The sequence below is a fragment of the Dama dama genome, chromosome X, assembly GCF_033118175.1.
Source record: "Dama dama isolate Ldn47 chromosome X, ASM3311817v1, whole genome shotgun sequence".
NCBI classification, from domain to species: Eukaryota; Metazoa; Chordata; class Mammalia; order Artiodactyla; family Cervidae; genus Dama; species Dama dama.
In genome coordinates, this window is record NC_083714.1 from 133,678,767 (window position 1) to 133,699,216 (window position 20,450).

At 35.7% G+C, this 20,450-nt stretch overlaps 1 protein-coding gene across 5 annotated transcripts in view; it reads left to right on the plus strand.

Annotated features, from left to right (window-relative positions):
* The window catches only part of RPS6KA3 (ribosomal protein S6 kinase A3), a 102,181-nt gene that overhangs the window by 67,008 nt on the left and 14,723 nt on the right, over positions 1-20,450 (plus strand). For all 5 annotated transcript variants that reach the window (XM_061137247.1, XM_061137246.1, XM_061137244.1 and 2 more), the window contains 10 exons: positions 377-483; positions 3,007-3,044; positions 3,276-3,418; positions 3,595-3,665; positions 10,881-10,969; positions 11,156-11,220; positions 11,303-11,405; positions 14,132-14,256; positions 16,208-16,333; positions 18,361-18,450. In XM_061137247.1, the coding sequence (XP_060993230.1) occupies positions 377-483; positions 3,007-3,044; positions 3,276-3,418; positions 3,595-3,665; positions 10,881-10,969; positions 11,156-11,220; positions 11,303-11,405; positions 14,132-14,256; positions 16,208-16,333; positions 18,361-18,450 (957 nt within the window). The remainder of the gene's footprint in view (positions 1-376; positions 484-3,006; positions 3,045-3,275; positions 3,419-3,594; positions 3,666-10,880; positions 10,970-11,155; positions 11,221-11,302; positions 11,406-14,131; positions 14,257-16,207; positions 16,334-18,360; positions 18,451-20,450) is intronic.

Below are 20,450 nucleotides of genomic sequence, written 5' to 3' on the forward strand. Positions count from 1 at the left end.
TTAGGTTTTTCAGAAGCAATAATATATCAACAAATATCCTTGAACAATCAGTAGTGGAAATTCAGCATGCATTGTAAAGATCAGTTTTCATTTCTAAGATTTTATTATGGTGGGGCAACAGTGGCACAATCTGAATATAGTTATTACTGAACAAAATGTAAAATTATTTCACGCACTGTGCATATTTAGCATTTAGTAAGTCATTAATTGGCTGGTGTAATCATCTTTGCAAATATCTTCCATAAGTGAATTATAGAAGAAACTACATCTAATTAGCATATTTATAACTTTTAATATTTAAATTGTAGGATGGAACTTTAAACAAAAATAGTAAACACCAAAAGAAAATAAAGACAGAAAAATTATTTTATTTTAGGTGATGTTCACAGAAGAAGATGTCAAATTCTACTTGGCTGAACTTGCACTTGCTTTAGACCATCTACACAGCCTGGGAATAATCTATAGAGACTTAAAACCAGAAAAGTAAGGAATCATGCTGCTAAGTTTAATACAATGTAATGTAATTATTTAAGTGGTAAAATAATGTTATTTCATAGAACTACCACAGACATCGAGTTAGAGTGCCTGTGCTTCACATTTCTGCTAACCCTCTGTATTCTCATACTTTTAAATTTCTGTTAATCAAAATATCTGTTCACGTTATCTTGTTTTCATTTACATTCAAATCTATTCTCATAGATTTATTGGCAATTTGTCTTTTTGTGTGATTTTTCTGTTCATTGCCTTTGCTAGTTTTTACTTTGGAGCATTATTTTTTTCTCACTGATTTGTAAGAGACCATTCTTTATAAGCTAAGATTTTACCATTTGACATATATTGTAGATATGCTTTTCTAGCTTATTTTAAAATTTTATATTATTTTAACCTACACAAGTATTTTTTTCTCAGGTCTACAAATCTTTTGGGATCTCTTCTATGGCTTCTATTCTTAGGAGCCATAATTCTCTAATTTAGCTAAATTCATGAGAATTTTCTAATTCTCATTATCAGATTTTTTTCTTCTAATTTCATGGTTTCTTTTTTTTTTTTTTTTTGCATTACTTTTATAGTAGCGGTTACCAAGAAACTAATATTTAAAAAATTGCACACAGTTCTATGCTTTAATTTGTCAGTGTTTACTGTCTACCACTTTGAGCAAGAAAGGGTTTTTTCCCATCCTTTTTTTTTTAAGGATATAAACAAGAACCTTGTTCTATCAAGTATTTTTAAAAATAGTTTCATTGAGATGTAGTCCACATACTCCAGTGTTCACGGCAGCATTATTTACATTTGCCAAGATATGGAAGAAACCTAACTGTCGACCAATAGATGAATGATAAAAAAGATGTGTGTATTTCTCAGCCATAAAAATACAAAATTTTGCCATTTGCAACAGCGTGGATGGACTTGGAGAGCAAGTCCCTATGATGAAAAGGACATCTTTTTAGGGTGTTAGTTCTTAGAAGGTCTTGCAAGTCTTCATAGAACTATCAGCTTTTTTGGCATTAGGTTGAGGCATAGACTTATATTACTGTGTTGTTGAATGGTTTGCCTTGGAAACGAACCAAGGTCATTCTGTCATTTTTGAAATTGCACCCAAGTACTACATTTCAGACTTCTATTGACTATGAGGGCTACTCCATTTCTGCTAAGGGATTCTTGCCCACAGTAGTAGATATAACGGTCATCTGAATTAAAATCACCCACTGCCGTCCGTTTCAGTTCACTGATTCCTAATATGTTGATGTTCACTCTTGCCATCTCCTGCTTGACCACATCCAATTTACCTTGATTCATGGACCTAGCACTCCAGTTTCCTATGCAGTATTGTTCTTTACAAGCATCAGACTACTTTCACCACCTGACACATCATGGCTGAGCATTGTTTCCACTTTGCCCCAACCCCTCCATTCTTTCTGGAGCTATTTTTCTGATTCTTCATAGTATGTTGGACACCTACTGACCTCGGCACTGACCTTTCAGTGTCATATCATATTGCCTTTTCATACTGTCCATGATTCTTGAGGCAAGAATACTGGAGTGGTTTGCCATTCCCTTCTCCAGTGGACCACGTTTTGTCAAAACTCTCTGCCGTGACCTGTCTGTCCTGGGTGGCCCTTCACAGCATGGCTCATAACTTCATTGAGATCCATGTGATCTTTTTAGTTAGCTTTCTGTTATTTATCATAACCCATACTCAAGAGCACAATAAATACTCTTTATTTTTCCTTCTAAATTGTTTTCTAAAATCACAAGTTTGATTATCTCTGCCTTCCTTGCATGTAAATCTTTTATGATCTTCATTGCCCTTGAGAAGGAATCCAAAGTCTTTGGCATGCTGTATTGGCCCTTTACAGACTGGTCTCATTCATGCAGTGTACATTTCTTATCTGTGCTCTACCAGACACTGAGCTACAAGATGAATAAGGTCAAAGTCCCAAGGAGCTCTCAGTTTACTGAAAAAGAAAACACTGGGTAATACCAATATACACAATAAAAGGATGAATCAAAGAAAAGCAAAGAGTGTGAGGAAGGTGTGCTGAAGAGAAGAGGATTGTGTAAGTTGTGTCAGAAAAAAAGCTAGGAAGGAATGACTAAGTCAGATGCTTTTTAAAAGACCAAGAAAATGACAACACATTTGGCTTAAATTTCCAGACCCTTTGTCTATTGTTCAAGCACTAGGGAGTTTAGTTAGGCTACCTATGCACAAAGGCACTAGAAAGAGCAACTTACAGGAATAGGTTTTAGTTCCTTTCCTCCTAGTTCTCAAGTGTCCCTGGCTCTTTAATACAAGTTTATATCACTTTGTCTTTGGGATTTGTTATATGTGTGTGTCCAAAAGGATAGTTTTTATCCTCCTTTTCCTTTGCCTTCTTATTCGCAGTCTAAAGCAATGTTTTGGAATGACTATAGTGGTCTGATGCTTAACAAAGTAATTTCAGTTTTAGCTTCTAAAAATCTCTCTTTAGTGGTTTGGAAAGATTTTCTGACTTTGTTGTCTTTCAGCATTCTTCTTGATGAAGAAGGTCATATCAAGTTAACAGGTAAAAATCCTCATTTTGTTAAAATAGTCTCTCCTGCTCTATATAATTTCCTTTAAGGTTGATCATGATATAAATATTAAGTAACATATTGTGTTAAAAACTTGAAGTAGAATTTTTAAGTAATTAATGTAAATATTAGAACTATTAATGTGAACTTTGGAAGTCAACGTTTGAACTTTATATGTGCAAATTATTGTAGGGTATTTATGAAGTTGGTGTTTATTTTCTCAGACTTTGGCCTAAGTAAAGAGTCTATTGACCATGAAAAGAAAGCATATTCTTTTTGTGGAACTGTGGAATACATGGCTCCAGAAGTAGTTAATCGTCGAGGTCATACTCAGAGTGCAGACTGGTGGTCTTTCGGTGTGTTAATGGTAAGGTTTGAGATTTTTTTGTATTTTTTTGAAAAGTTCAGTAGTGACTATAGTAGAAATATGTCATTTATTTTATTCTATAGCAATTTTAGAAGATTTGATTGTGATTAAAACAATCCTTTTTGTCTTTTTGATAAGATTTTATACTTACTAATACCTCTCATTTTTCTTTGTAGTTTGAGATGCTCACTGGTACACTACCTTTCCAAGGAAAAGATCGAAAAGAAACAATGACTATGATTCTTAAGTAAGTACACCTTGAGTGTGTATGTTTTGATGAGATTTAAAAATCAGTGCTTCACACTAAAAAATGAGATTTTAGAGTGTTAGATATAGTACAATAAGTAACTAAGAAATTTATTGATATTATGATATTCATATTATGTGGTTGAAATATGAACAAACCCATATAATTATCTTCATGCTAATATTGAAAGCTTTACCTTTGAGATTTGGAATATGACAAATATACCCATTATTCTGCTTCTGTTCACATTGTTCTGCAGGTACTAGCAAGTACAGTAAGGCAACCAAAAGAAGTTCAGTTTAAGATTTAGAAAGAAGAAATAAAATTGTCATTGAGAATTCCCTGGCCGTCTAGTGGTTAGAACTTCAGACTTCCACTGGCAGGGACCCAGGTTTGATCCCTGGTCGGGGAACTAAGATTCTATAAGCCATATAACATGGCATGGCCAAAAAAAGAAAAAAATGTCATTTAGTTAAAATGATTGTGTCCATAGAAAATGCAAATCTTCATATAAATCCTTGGTATTAATAAGAGCTTGGTAGAGTTGCTGAATAAAGGGTCAATAAATAAAATCTATTTCATGATTGAATACTAGTGACAGAAAATGTAATTTTTTTAAAAAGATTCTGTTTACGATAGTATAAAAAATATCAAACCTAGAAATAAATCTAGAAGTTATTAAGAACTCAATGCAGAGAACTTAGAAAATGTATCAAGGTACTTCTTGCACATTGAGAAACCAGTACTCAGATAGTCATAGCAACATTACTTATAATAGCCAAAAGTTAGAAATTAGATTGTTAACAGAAGAATGGACTAATAAATTATGGTAAGTTCATACAATGGAATACAACAGGGATTGACTATCTATAAATATTTTAGACTTTGTAGGCCGCACACAGTCTCTATCAGATATTTGTATTGTTTATTCTCTCTTTCTAATTTTAAAATGTAAAAACCATTTGTAGCTCAAAAGCCATACAAAAATAGGCTGAAGCTTTTTGCCCATGGGTGTAGTGTGCCATCCAGGAAAGAAAATTAACAAACCACGATTATATACAACTTGGGTAACCTCACAAGAATGTTGAACAAAAGCAATTCAGATACAAAGAATGAATACTACATAGATGGTTCTATTTATAAAGTTTTAAAAGCAGACAAACTAAAACATAGTTTTTAGGGTCCATATTTAGATGGCAAAAGCCTGTGGCAGAATAAGGAAAGTAGTTACATTGGATGAGTGGTTCTGGAAATCTTATATTTCTTGGTCAGATGACTGTTCACTTTGTGGTCAGTCATTGAGCTGTGTACTTTGGTTTGGGGTTTTTGTTTTGTTTTTTGCACTTTATGTTATCCTTATAATTAAAAAAACGTTAAAAAGTATTTGCTATGTAAACAAATGTTCACTGAACCTTCATCACTCTTATCTACTCTGGCCCCTTCCTTTCAGCTAATACTCACACTCTAGTGTTGAAAAAATCAAACCATTTCTTTGACTTGGCCTTTTTTTCAAGTTTCTGCAGCATCTTCCTGCATTCTTTCGATACAATGCCTCTTTTTTTTTTATTATTAGTTGGAGGCTAATTACTTCACAACATTTCAGTGGGTTTTGTCATACATTGATATGAATCAGCCATAGAGTTACACGTATTCCCCATCCCGATCCCCCCTCCCACCTCCCTCTCCACCCGTGTCGGGCCTGGTGCACTGGGAAGATACAATGCCTCTTTAAAGAGTAGTCTATGCTTTTTGTTACCTTTTTGGCTGTTTTAATCATAACCATAGCCTGTTTGTTATTCACTTCTACCACCCTGTTGAAACGTCTCTCACTATAGTCATCAGTAATTTCCTGGTTGCTCAAATTAGTGACAGATTGTTTGAAAGGTGACTCTTTGTATCATTTGTTCCCACAGTTCATTCAGTAGATGATTGAGGTCTTGCTATATATATGTACTTAGGATGCAATGTGAAACAAGACTGACAGGATCTTCTGTCATCTCACAGAGTTTGCATTCTAGTGGGGGAAACAAAGGAATTACTCTAAACAAATAAATATAATAATTTACTATAGTAATAGGAGCAGTGGGGATAATAAGCCAGGGTACTCTTGAAGTGTGAGGGCAGGAGTCATTTTAGGTGGGATAGTTAAGGAACGTCTCTCTGAGGAATATTTGACCCTGCTGGCCTCCCCACTTAGTTTTTCCTACTTTTATCTGTTGCTCCCACCTCTCTAACCATTCCTGTTTTGGTCTCTTTTGTTTGACTATACCTTCTCTGCCTGCCTTTGCAAAAATAGAATAATACAGTGAAGATACATATACAAATCAAGAGTCATCAAGATTTTGCTGCATTTGCTTTGTCTAGTCTTTTCTTTTTTTTTTTTTCTTCTTTCCTGAGATATTCCAAGCATTCCATGTCATTTCTCAGCTGCTTCAGTTTGTGTGGTAATAGTCATCTAATATCAATCCTTAACCAGATCTTTCAGGTTTTCTCCAAAACTGTGTCCCAGATCAAGTTTGCACCTTTCCTTTGGTTATATTTCTTAAGCTTCTGTTCATTTAGAACAGTGTACTCCTGTTTTTCCCCTGCCATTTACTTGTAGAAATTATGTCACTTTTATATCATTTCACTTTCTAAATTTATCTTGTCAAAAGATAAGACCACTTCTCAGTATCTGAAACAAAAAGTATAAGGGTGGTTCTGTTGCTTACTATAGTAAGGGAAAGTGATGGTGGTCCAGCAGCATCTCTCCAAGCATAGTAGACCACTGTTCTTATATAGGGTTTGGAGGAAGGGTGGAGTTCAAGAACTGGCAGGTTTTCAGGGCCTTAAGTGAGTTGACATCATCTGTAAGAGTGTAGTTCCTTGGGTGGGACTGTTGGTACTCAGGTCTGGTTATTGGAGTTAGTTGATTCTTGTTTGGCTAATTTTCACTGGTGAACAGCAGTTATTGATTGGTTGGTTTGCAAGAACAAAAAGGAAAGGCTGTTCATCTAGGCAAATCGTCTTTGATCAATTGACTGGTTCTGGTGACTTGTTACCATGGTTACATAACAATTAGTCTTTTCCCAGGAATGTGGATGTTTCTTAAATTCTCCTTGTGGTGTTTTTTCACTTACTCCTTTATCCCATTTTTGATTAAACTTTTTTGGCAAGATTATTTCCATAACTTGTGCTTTTGCACCCTATTACATCATATCAAGAGACTTACAACACTGTGTTGCACCACTATATGTGATAAATTCTTGTGATTATAGCTGATCCCTCCGTTGTTAAGTTCCATGTCAGGCTTTCATCTAATAGTTCATCCATTGATAATCATTACTTGAAACAGTTATTTTATTAGGGACTTTAAATGGTGTATTTTCTGTTATTGTTATTTTTTCATTTATTAGCTGGTGTTTTCCAAAATTATAAACTTTTCTTCATCAGCTAGGGTTATTTAGTTATCTTGAAATTAGATTCAAACAAATGCAAAATAAATATTTGATTCTTTTCTTAATTATTTCCAATTGTCACAGCCCTAGTTACTTCCAGTGGGGGTGATGTCCATTGTGAGTTGGGTTTTTATGCTACTTTTGACTTTTTCTTTTTCCTTTTTTTTAAAAACTATAACAAGCTCATGGGATTTAATAATCTGTTTGATTCAGCCAGTTGCAGTCATTACTTTTAATGCCTAAATTGTTCTTTTCCTGACCACCTTTTAAATGTTCTCGTTCCCCAGGGTTCCATCTCTGATGTGCTTTTCTTTCCCTCTGGGCTCACTTTCCTGGATATCAATCTTTCCAATAACTATTAAATATTTCAATTACTCCCAAGTCACTCTTTCTTAATTTACCAGACACCAAACCTGTATTTCCATTTACTCACCTGCATGTCTCACCCAAAACAAACGACATGCATGACTTAACATTTTTAAGCTAAATTTATCTTTGTTCGCTGTTCTGTTCCTATTCTTGTATTCCCAATTAGCATTTCCATGCACCCTATTTCCCAAGCCAGAAACCTAGAAATCATTCTTAATTTCTTCCTCTTGCACTCACAGGTATTCACTAAATTCACTCTCAGAAATATTTCACTCTCCCAACCTTTCCTCTGTATTGTACTGCTTATAGCTCTCAGATCTCCTACCCATGGTGATCTCCTACCCACACTATAGGGTCAAGCTTCTAAGTAGAAAGCCCACTGCCCACCACCTTTTACCACTCAAGATCATTCTGTACTTCCCTTGGCATTATCTTCTTGAAAATAAGTATGGTCTGTTAGTCCACTGTTTAAAGATCTGTACTATATTCATGTTACCCAACACGGTGGTGTTTCCCCTTGTTTCAGTTGTTTAACATAACCCTAATTATATAAGATGTTAATAGGTATTGTCTGAAAAAGCGATGCTAAAAACAAATGTTTAGAAAAATACTGACTTCTTAACTCACATTTATCAACCTTTCGTATACAACATATTTTATGTCTCCTGCATGGGGTATAATAGATGAGATTCCACAAGCTCATTGGATCATGAAATATTTTGTTGTTATTGCTTAGTGTCTAGAGAAATTAATGTTATTTAGTAAAGTATTGAAGGAATACTGACCAAATGAATAGATTCTCAACCTTTAATTGCACTTAAGGCCTTTTACAATCTCCCATATTTAAAATAAATATCCCCTACAGTTCCCTTGAGCTTCCCTGGTGGCTTAGTGGTAAAGAATCCACCTACCAAACAGGAGACATGGGTTTGATCCATGAGTCGCGAAGATCCTCTAGAGAAAGAAATGGCAACCCACTCCAGTATTCTTGCCTGGGAAGTCCTATGGACAGTGGAGCCTGGCGGGCTATAGTCCGTGGGGTCACAGAAGAGTCGGACATGGCTGAGAGACTGAGCATGCACACATGTTCTCTTAGCGCTCTTCACATGTACCCTTCTGGGTTTGCCTCTTAATGTACAAGGGTTATCTATACCCATCTTCGTCACTGACCATTGGGGGCTGTCTTTATGTGTATGCTCAGCTCTAAGCAGTGTCTAGCACACAGTAGCTTCAATAACAACTCACTGAATAATAAATGGATCTATTTCTGAAATAGAAATTTCTCTACTAGCCATTTTGTCCATCTCTGTTATTATTTTCATACTTATAGGATCATTGGTTTCCTTAATTTGTAGGTTGAGAAGAAGAATAAAATTATATATTAGAGCTGAAACAGACCTTCAAGCTCATCCAAGCTAGTGGTTTTCAGACTGTACCACAGACATCTTAGATGTTCCACAGACCCCTTTCCCACCAGCTCCTCTTCCTTACAGGGCTGTTAAAGGGAATGGAAGGAAAAAATAGGTATATGGAAACACATGTTCTCTTAGCAGTTTTAAATGTTGGATTTCTTAAATTCCTTTTGAGAAAGAGTTCCAAGTCTACCATTTGGCAACCATTAATCTAACATCCATATCCCCTTGCTTATGAAGAAGTGGTAACAGGCTCAGGGTGATTGGCTTTCCCAAAGTCACAGAGATCTTAGTAACAGATCCAGATGATCTTACTTTTACAGTAGTACTTTTTTAAAAACTTCTGAAAAGTGAAAAAGTTCATTACAAGATTTTGGGCTAACATTCTATTATGTTTTCACACAAAAACCTTGACCGAAATATTCATAGCAGCTTTATTCGTGATACCCCAAACTGTACACAATCTAGATGTCTGTTAACAGGCGAATAGACAAACTGTGGCGTGTCCTTGTCATGGAATACTACTTGGCAATAAAAAGGAATGAACTAATAATACAACAGCTTGGATGGATCTCAAGGAAATTATGCTGCATGAAAAACGTTACATACTATATGGTTCCATTTTACATGGCGTTCTTAAAATGATGAATTTATAGAAATGGAGAATAGATTATGGTTTCCAGAGTTTAGGAATCAGGGAAGGAGGGAGGTGGGTAGGGTTATAAAGGAGGCACTTGAAGGATCCTGGTTGTTCAGTACCTTTGCTTTGGTGGTGGCTACAGGAGCTTAGAAATGTGATAAAATGTTATAGAACTTCAACTCACACCTGTAAGAATGGCTGTCATCAAAAAGTCTGCAGATAACACATACTGGATGGGACTTCTCTGGTGGCCCAGTGGTTAAGACTTCACACTTTCATTGCCAGGGGCCCAAGTTCAATCCCTGGTCAGGGAACTAAAATTTCACAAGCCACACAAAGCAACCAAATAAAAGTGTGTTGGAGAGTATGTGGAGAAAGAGGAACCCTTATACACTCTTGGTGGGAACATAAATTAGTGCAGCCACTATGGAAACAGTAGGGAGGTTCTTCAAAAAACTAAAATTAGAACTACCATATGATCCAGCAGTTCCACTCCTGGGCATATATCTGGAAAAAATGAAAACACTAATTCAAAAAGATATATGCACCCCAGTGTTCATAGCAGCACTGTTTACAATAGCCAAGACATGGAAGCAGCCCAGATCCCCCATTAACAGATGATTGGATTAAGGAGATTTGGTGTGCGCACGCACATGCACACACACACACAAAATGGTTAGCCATAAAATAGAAAGAAATTCTGCCATTTGCAGCAACATGGATATGCTAAGTGAGACAGAGAGAGGCAAATACTGTATGATATCATTTATATGTGGAATCAAAAAATAATGCAAATGAATGTATATGTAAAACAGAAACAGACTCACAGACATAGAAAACACACAGTTACCAAAGAGATGAAGCAGGAGGGACAAATTAGGGGTATGGGATTAACAGATACAAACCAGTATGTATAAAATAGATAAGCAGCAAAGATATACTATATAGCACAGGAAATTATGGCCATTATCTCATAATACTGAAAGTGGAATATAGTCTGCAGAAATACTGAATCACTATGCTGTACACCTAAAAATAATATAAGGTAAATCAATTCCAGTTTTTAAAATGACATAGAACTAAACACACAGGCAAAGAAGTGCAATAAAAATTGGAGACATCTGAATGAGATCAGTGGATTCTATCGATGTCAATATCCTGCTTGTGATATCGCAGTATAGTTTTATAAGATGTTACTATTGGGGGAAATTGGGTAAATGGTACATAGGATCTCTCTGTATTATGTCTTACAACGGAGTTTGAATCCACAATTATCTTATAATTAAAAGTTCATTTTAAAAATAAAATACAGATACCTCCAAAAAATAAAATGTTATTATATGGATTTATTATTTAGAGCCAAACTTGGGATGCCACAGTTTTTGAGCCCAGAAGCCCAGAGTCTTTTACGAATGCTTTTCAAACGAAATCCTGCAAACAGATTAGGTAAAATTCTTAATTTGTTTCTCTTTTGTGTTTAGTGATGTTTGTTTTCTAGAGGGTGGATGGGTATTTGTACTGTGGAATTATGAAGTAGTAGGGCAGGTGTTAAAAGTGAAGACTAAATAAGCATTGTGTATCTATCCTTGAAATAAAATTGCTATTTAATCAAAGCTAATTAATTTTCGATAGGTGCAGGACCAGATGGAGTTGAAGAAATTAAAAGACATTCATTTTTCTCAACTATAGACTGGAATGTAAGTATCAAATGAAAACTTGCTTGAAATATATATTTTTAATAATTAACACATGACTAAGGCTCTCTTTTTCTCCCTCCAGAAACTGTATAGAAGAGAAATTCATCCACCTTTTAAACCTGCAACTGGCAGGCCTGAAGATACTTTCTATTTTGATCCTGAGTTTACTGCAAAAACTCCCAAAGGTAAGGAGAAAATGTGAAAACCCAAATATAAGACAATCTATATATTTTTTCTTGTTCAATCAGAAAAGCTTATCTAATATAAATCTTTATGCTGTCCTCATTTCTCCCCTTCATACAATATCCCTGCTGCAATAATTAGATCATTATTAAATCCTTTATAGCATGTTATAGAAATTAAGGTCCTTGTTAAATCTTTTAGCAAATTATGTTGTGCCTTATACAGATTTGAAAACATCATTTGGTTGTGCATTTATTTACTTGTAGCTATGTTCACATGAAGTACTTTAGCATAAATAGTGCTCGTGGAAATACTTGTAAAGTTCAAATCCCAAACATAGCTTAAACTTTATGTGAGGTGTGATAACTTCAAAATGATTCATATCCTGTATTGCTACTGCTACTGCTAAGTCACGTCAGTCGTGTCCGACTCTGTGTGACCCCATAGATGGCAGCCCAACAGGCTCCTCTGTCCCTGGGATTCTCCAGGCAAGAACACTGGAGTGGGTTGCCATTCCCTTCTCCAATGAGTGAAAGTGAAAAGTGAAAGTGAAGTCTCTCAGTCATGTCCGACTCTTAGGGACCCCATGGACTGCAGCCTACCAGGCTCCTCCATCCACGGGATTCTCCAGGCAAGAGTACTGGAGTGGGCTGCCATTGCCTTCTCCATATCCTGTATTAGGATATCCTAAAATTACTGTTGTAACTGTTATAGAGAAGTGATCTTTTGAATGGTAAGCTATATTTCATTAATTTGTATGTGCATTATACATAATGGTGTGTTTTGCACTTTAATATTCTCTTATTTAGGTGTATTAAATCCCAGGTTTATCACTGACAAGTAAATAAATAGAAAATGTACTTGTGTGTATCATTTAAATCTGGCTATAAAGCTTTACAGCCAAAAAGCCTGACAGTCTATAATATTAGCATTGAAGGGTGTTTATTTTTATAAGGCAGTCTTAGAAATTTGGATTAATACATGAATAGAATTTTATCAAATGCATAGGCAATGATATGCATAGAATTGATGATACACAGAAGTATTTTACTTTGCTTTCTTAATACAAGTTATTTTGATAGAGGGAAAATCTTAGAATAGAGCAGTTCTGTCTTATGTTCTGCCCAGATAGGTTCTCTTAGCAGACGTCTTCGGTATAATGGGGCTTCCCTGATAGCTCAGTTGGTAAAGAATCTGCCTACAATGCAGGAGACCCTGGTTCGATTCCTGGGTTGGGAAGATCCACTGCAGAAAGGATAGGTTACCCACTCCAGTATTCTTGGGCTTCCCTGGTGGCTCAGCTGGTAAAGAATCCTCCCACAATGCAGGAGACCTGGGTTTGATCCCTGGGTTGGGAAAATCCCCTGGAGAAGGGAAAGACTATCCACTCCAGTATTCTGGCCTGGAGAATTCCATGGACTGTATAGTCCATGGGGTTGCAAAGAGTTGGATACAACTGAGCAACTTTCACTTTCAGTATGATACTGCCACATTAATGTAAAATTCACTAAATATATATTGCTGAAGATATCAAGCTGATATTAAAAAGAATTTTATGTGGAGTTGATGTTTAAGTAGATATATTTGTTTTTTGCTTGCCTGTAGCCTTTAGAGTATGTTTATAAATATTAGTATGCCTAGTTGGGTTTTTATATTTATGAATAACACATTTATTATGCTTTTATTATTTCTTTTTATAGTGAACATTAGGAGTATTGTGAAAGTATTTTTCTGTTTTTGTTAATGCCAATAGATTCCACAGAAATAGTTTGAATAAGTATACATGTAAATGTCATAAAATACATTTTAAGGACTGCATACCATGATTGTCCTAGGATATATATATATATATATATAATTTATATATATACATTTGATATTTTATATATTTAGTAATTTTAACTGGAGTTTAGATTTCTAGATTCTGATGTTATATCTTGAGACCACTGGACTAAATTTTGTTTCTCCTAAATTATCTGTAGATGAACCTTGTATCTCCCTCTAACCAGGAGCTATAGTATTGTTAGGTTATTATTTAGAGCTGGACTATCCAATATGGGCTTCCCTGGTGACTCAGAGGGTAAAGCATCTGCCTGCAATGCAGGAGACCTGGGTTCGATCCCTGGATTGGGAAGATCCCCTGGAGAAGGAAATGGCAATCCACTCTGGCCTGGAGAATCCCATGGACAGAGGAGCCTGGTAGGCTCCAGTCCATGGAATTGCAAAGAGTCGGACATGACTGAGCAACTTCACTCACTCTCACTCACTCATCTAATATGGTAGCCAGTAGCAATATGTGGCTATTTAAATTAATTAAAATTAAAAACTGTTTCTTAGTCACACTAACCACATCTCATTCTCAGTAGCTGCGTGTGGCTAGAGGCTACCATATTGGGCAGTGCAGATAAAGAAAATTTCCATCACTGTAGGAAATTCTCTGGGACAGTGCTAATATAGAATAACAGTAACCCAGTAATTTATTCATTTAGTATATTCTTCAAATGAATTAGCTATTTTCTGGGCTCTAAGGGACTAAGATGTCCTAGTTGTGATGGCAGTAAGCCATCAGGACAGTTCTGATACAGTGACTCACTGAGTTATCCTGAAAGCACTGAATACCTGAGAAGTGGAGTTCCAGAATAAGTGAGAAAGGTCATAATGTGGACAGTTCTTCCCTTAATTACCTTTCAAAGCAGTTGCCTTCATAGTAATTTATTATTATTTTCAGATTCACCTGGCATTCCACCTAGTGCTAATGCTCATCAGCTTTTTCGGGGGTTTAGTTTTGTTGCTATTACCTCAGATGATGAAAGCCAAGCTATGCAGACAGTTGGTGTGCATTCAATTGTTCAGGTAAGTGAATGTCTAAGTAATTTTAAATTTGAAATGTTGTAAGATATAGTTCACTGTGTGAATAATTATGTTAGATTTGATCTGCTGACTTTAAGTGAGCAGCTTAAAATGCATTGTATATCTTTGGCCCTTAGAAATTTCTTTCATATGCCTTTGAAAAGGTTGCATGTGCCAAAATCCTGGATACCTATCTGACTTGAAAGTGAAATTCTAAGAGAGTTGAGATCGATATCACCATCTTGTCTCTCTTGTCTCCTGTGCCTCAGAATGTTTATCAGGCCTTGTTTGTTTCATCCTCTGTCTCTATTAGATCAGATACGATGAGCTGAGGTCTCCTGTTTCACTGATGTTTTATAACAGGGGTCAGCTGACTTTTTCTATAAGGAATAGATGATAAATATTTGAGGATTTGTAGGCTATATGGATCTCTACTGCGACTATTCAACTCTGCCATTGTAGCACAAAAGCAGCCATAGAGTGTCCATAAATGAATCAACATGGCTGTGTGCCAATAAAACTATATTTAGAAAAACTAGCTGTAAACCAGATTTGGGCCATAGACCATAGTTTGCCAACCTCTGACATAGGAGTAGATAAGAAATAAAAATGAACTTAAACTTTAAGTTTTCCAGGTTTGTGTCTTTATTCTTTTGGAGCCTGCATTGTCATTAGGAAGAAATGCCTGTGGATGCTGCCTTAGGGTGCCCCCTACTTCCCTTTTCCCCCTCTGTTGATCAGTGCAGGAGAAAAAGAAGTTATAGAAGCAGGTTTCTGAGTGACTGTGAGAGTGTGTGTCTGTGTGTGTGTAACAGGGAACTGCACTACTAAATTAGATATTATTAGAGGAACACAAGTAGTTCAAACCCTTAGATTTTCTTTCTTCCCATCCTAGTATCATTGAAAGATAAATTTAATTCATCTTCCTAATCATAGAGGGAACTAGATACATCTTTTGAAACATTGAGCTCTTTTTAGGGTATAATTAGTGCTTGAATTTGCCTGATGATTAAATTGCTTTTGCACTTAAGTTTTTTTTTTCCACAAGTCAGTCCTCTTGCTTTCCGCTTTCTAGAAAATCAATTTAAACACTGTTGTTTTTTTTTTTAACAAAGTTCATGTTTAAATAGTCTGTCCCTTTTACTATGGCAGGCATGTGATGTATGGTAAGTATCTAAGTCAAAACTTCTGTACATAACATAGAAATCGTAAACATTTTTTCTGTAGAATTCAAGTTTTAACCTATAGGCATGCTGAGGGGTGTCTTCAATACAATAGGCAAGAGCAGAACAACTCCCCTCAGTCTGTTTGTAGAACTAGTAATTTGCTGTTCATAATCCTACCCCTTATTACTAGTCCTCAAGCCATTAGCAGCTTCTCTAGACAGAGTCATAATGAAGCTATGACTTGAGGGTAGAGAAAGGAGGGCATGGCTAGTGATAGTCCAAAGTGACAATAAAATAAGTATCACCTTCAGATATATTATTTTCTATAATCCTCACCTTCTGAGAATACACAAGTTCAAGGGTACATGGTCTACAAGTGGTACATCTAAGACAAGAATCCAGATGTTCTGATTCTGAATCTTTCTGATCTTTTCTTCTACACCAGAGGTTTCAAACATCTCCCCATTTGCTTCAAAGACATGTAGCCATTTGGATAGTAGAATGGGTAATGATCACAGGCAAGACTGTCAAAAACCACATAGCTCCGTGTTTTTTGTTCTACATATTCAGTTTTCTCTTTTTAACATAAGCTTTTTAAAAAGGAATATTTCTTGCTGTACATTTTATCATAGACACATCTGAAATACAAAGTTGTAGAAGAATGACTGCAGTTAACATTCACTCTTAATTTTACTAAATTCATTTACAGTGCATGCTGATGTTTCCCTATTACATAACATACCAAAGTCATTACAGAGCTCTTTATCAGCTTATAATTGTGTCTGTAGCAGTTGCACAGGAACAGTATCCAGTTTACTGATGGATATGAAGTAAAAGAAGATATTGGAGTTGGCTCCTACTCCGTTTGCAAGAGATGTATACATAAAGCCACAAACATGGAGTTTGCAGTGAAGGTAAGTGTTTTTAGATTTAAAATGCAATTCTAATACTTCTAAGTAAGAAAAAGATCTGAAGGGATGTACATTAAGATATGAATAGTGGTAAATATTCGTAAATATTCAGTGAATAAAAGTGTGATGTTTTTATTTTATTTTGCTTTTTGTGTTTTTAAATTTTCCACAATGCACACGTATTGCTTCTGTAATAATAGTTATTTAAGAAATAAAAAATAAATAAAATGTAACTCTAACAGTTCTTATTCATGCATGCTAGTACCAGTTAAAAATTACACTCTGCTTTGCTATGTGTGTCCTCTGTTATAAAAAGGTAAGGTAATTTAAATGTCTAACTAGTGATCTTCAGGATCTTAATCTGGAACCATAGATTCCCCTGTAAGCTCAAAAGATAAGGCAGCATACATACAGTTTGAGAAAGGCGGTACCAGTTTTCACCTGACCTGGTTTTTAGTATCATGCCTTTTATTCTCAGAAGTCCCCATTTATAGTCAAACTTTCAGGGAGTTCCTTGAAATTTTATGCTGGATTTTGTATGTGTCTATTTTTATGGCAAAAATATTAATACATCCTTCACATTTAAAAGGATCTGTGAACCAATAAAAGAAAAAGAACAAATGTCATAAAATATATCATCATTAGCTGTTTTAATTTAGTTAAGTGTCCTAAGACAATAAGGAATTTCTTAGCCAAAAATCAAGACACATGCCTCTATGAGGAAGTTTTGAGTCCAAACCCGGACTTCCCCAGTGGTCCAGTGGTTAAGATTCTGCCCTTCCACTACCAAGGGTACAGGTTCAATCCCTGGTCAGGGAACTAAGATCCTGCAAGCTGCATGGGTGTGATCAAATAAATAAATAAATAAAAGTAAATTTTAAAAATTAAAAAAAAAAACAAGCCTCCCAATGTGTTCTGGTTTTCACAAGACTAGTGCCAAATCATTTCCTTTGAGTTGGCATGTCTTTTCCCTGTATCCTTCCTCTTAATCATCCATCTGCCTGATTCCACACTATCATTTGCAGTTGCTCACAGTGAACACTTGTATGTTTGTCTTCCCCATTCTCCAAATGAAGAACTGTTTTCACAAATAAGTCCATTTCAGATAGCAGGTTTGGCTCATATTAAGAGTTACAAGCTCTTTCCTAGGATGATGGAGCATTTGGGTATTTATTACATATGTTAATTACTAAGCTGTTTTAAAACTGAAAGTATGAAGATCACAAAATTTGTTTTAGACTACCTTTTGGATGAAATGAAAGCAAAACTTGTTGCCTTTTAAAAAATATAGTACTTCTTTAACAGATTAAAACATTTAGAGGAGTATTCTGAAGAAGCAGCTGACATAAAAGGGTTGGAAAGCTAAATTAGTATTTTAAAGGGCTTTATTATAATAATTAAACTTAATTCTAGCCAAGTAGAATTTCTAGGTATGGTATTCTGCTTAGCTTTCTGCCTAACTTCAAAAATAAGTTTGTTCTACTTAACTGTTAATTAATTTTTTATAAGTAGCTTACAGCGAATGGCATATTCCATTGAAGCATTTTATTTAAAAAAGTAAAGGTAATCCAATAACTGTATTGAATTACAATAAACAAACTCTGGTGGTGGTTTTAAAGATATATCTTGCTCTTCTTAATTATCTATATTGATAGAGGTTAGAAGTTAACTGAGTTCCCAAAGGTCTTAAGACATTTAAAAATGGAAGAAAGTTATGTTAACTGTGTTCTTGGTACCTTTTCTTGAGGCTTTTGAGCTTTTGTTAAATCCTAAACTTTTTACAAACTTAAACTAGACAGACCTGATGTGAATATGACTCAGGGCATAGAGTTTATGGCCTTACCATCTATATCAAGACTGGCATTCAAATTTTGATTAGACAATTTGGCCAGGTATTTGAATAAAAATTGTTAATAAGTGGCTTATAAATACAGTGTTTACACAAAATAACACCTAAATCTGTAGCTGTAAATACTTGAAGTTTATACTGTATAGTTCATGAAATTTTATGATAAATATTTGCCTTTTAGATTATTGATAAAAGCAAGAGAGACCCTACAGAAGAAATTGAAATTCTTCTTCGTTATGGACAGCATCCAAACATTATTACTCTAAAGGATGTAAGTAGATTCTTTTAACATAGATCATTTGAATCAGTTGTCTAACTCACATTTGGAATCATGTGTTAGACAAAGAACTCGATATAGTGAGCAAAAAAAAAACAGAGGACAACATACATAATTCAAGTTACAGAAAAAAATCATGTATATAGTTAATTTTTCTGCCTTTACTTTAAGAAGAAAAGTATTAATGATATTATTGCTCTTAACATCAGTATTTACTGGAACACTTAGGTATTAATTATATTCAGGTTGAACTAAGTCAGGCTCCGGCTGTGTGTGTGTGTGTGTGTGTGTGTGTGTGTGTGTGTGTGTGTGTGTGTGTGTGTGTGTGTGTGTGTGTGTCACTCAGTAGTGTCTGACTCTTTGCAACCCCATGGAGTGCAGCTCGCCAGGCTCCTCTGTCCATGGAATTCTCCAGGCAAGGTTACAAGGAGTGAGTTGCCATTTCCTTCTCCAGGGGATCTTCCCAACCCAGAGATCAAACCCAGGTCTTCCTCGTCATGGGCAGATTTTTCACCATCTGAGCCATAGGGGAGGCTCTGTAGGCTCCCCAAACTGTCTTCCATAGTACTGCCAGAGGGAGCTACCACTTCTGTGGAAGTAACCATGTTACTTTCCTGCCTGTAGTTCAGGCTGCCCATCACCTCTGGTCCCTGCCTTCCTCCGTCTGTAGTGTTCACACTTCCTCGTATACCCAATGCTCCAGCCATGCTCAAGTATGTACATTTTTTTTAATGTTTTCTTCTACTGCTCTTTCTTTTATATGATTCCCTCTGTTGGGAATACCGTTACCCTTCTTTGCCTGGCTAATTACCACAATCTAAGACTTAGCTAAGGCATTACGTCCTTCAGGCTTCCTATTCTGCCCACCACCACCCCCGAAACAAGTGAAGTTTCCCTCCCTGCTACCATTGGCTTTTGTCATAACAGATATGTTGGCAAAGGTTGCAAACTCCCCAGGCAGCATTAAGTCCTCTCTTGCTGATCGTGCTCATATGGGCTTAGAGGCCGTGTCTGGGTATTATAGACCAGAAATGTCATGTAGCCAACTCAGTCAGAGGACTCGTAAGGTACCTTTCACCTCTGAGATTTTGTGAATTCCAGCGTTTATCCCTCCTTCTCCTTCCTAACTGAAACTCCAGTTTCCTCAGAATAATGTATCACTATTCATTGTTAGAGGAGGTTAATATAATCCATTAAAATGTGAAGCTATTTCACTTAAGTGACTCTTTAATTAATATAACCTCCAAGAATCCAACCAAGTACATTAAAAAGGAAATGTAGAAAATATTGAATACTTAATTTCAGTCTTGCCTGGGGAATTCCATAAGCTATTGCTATTTTTTATATCTTTGCTCCTTCATGTCAAATTCCAAAGTCTCTAAAATAATCCCCACTTTTGTTACATTGCCAACATTTTTTAAAACTCATTTCTATGTCTGTTTCTCCTTACTAGAATAAAAACTTTGAGGGCAGGTACCTTGTTTTCTCATATTCGGGGCCCCAGTACATGGTATCTGTTAGGGAGCTAAACAGAGCTGTGCAGTAACTCTATGAGAAGAGGGGAATAAAAAGGCATGAAGTTTAAGGAGAGGGTTATTTCAGTTTGGGATTGCCTAGAGTATAAATCCAAAATTACGTTGAGCTTGCTTTTTCTATATTAGAGTGAATATGGTATGCTTCTGTATGGTTGAATGAAATTTCTCTTTGCTACTTAATCTTCCTACTTAATTCTTGCCACAGTTTGTCTTTTAATTTAATCAAAATCAGAATAATTCAGTGTACTGTGCATATAAATATAGAAGTTCTGCAGTTGTAGAAGTTCCAGGAAAATCTCAATCACATGTCTTTGTAGCAGTCCCTCTCATCATTAGTAGGTAGAAAGATCAAGAGGAACACACCCTAAGAGCAGAAGTTCAGTGCCCCTTCACATTCCATACCCATAGCTATTTTGATTGCCTTGAGTTAAGCTTCATGGAAGGAAATCAGAGGTTATT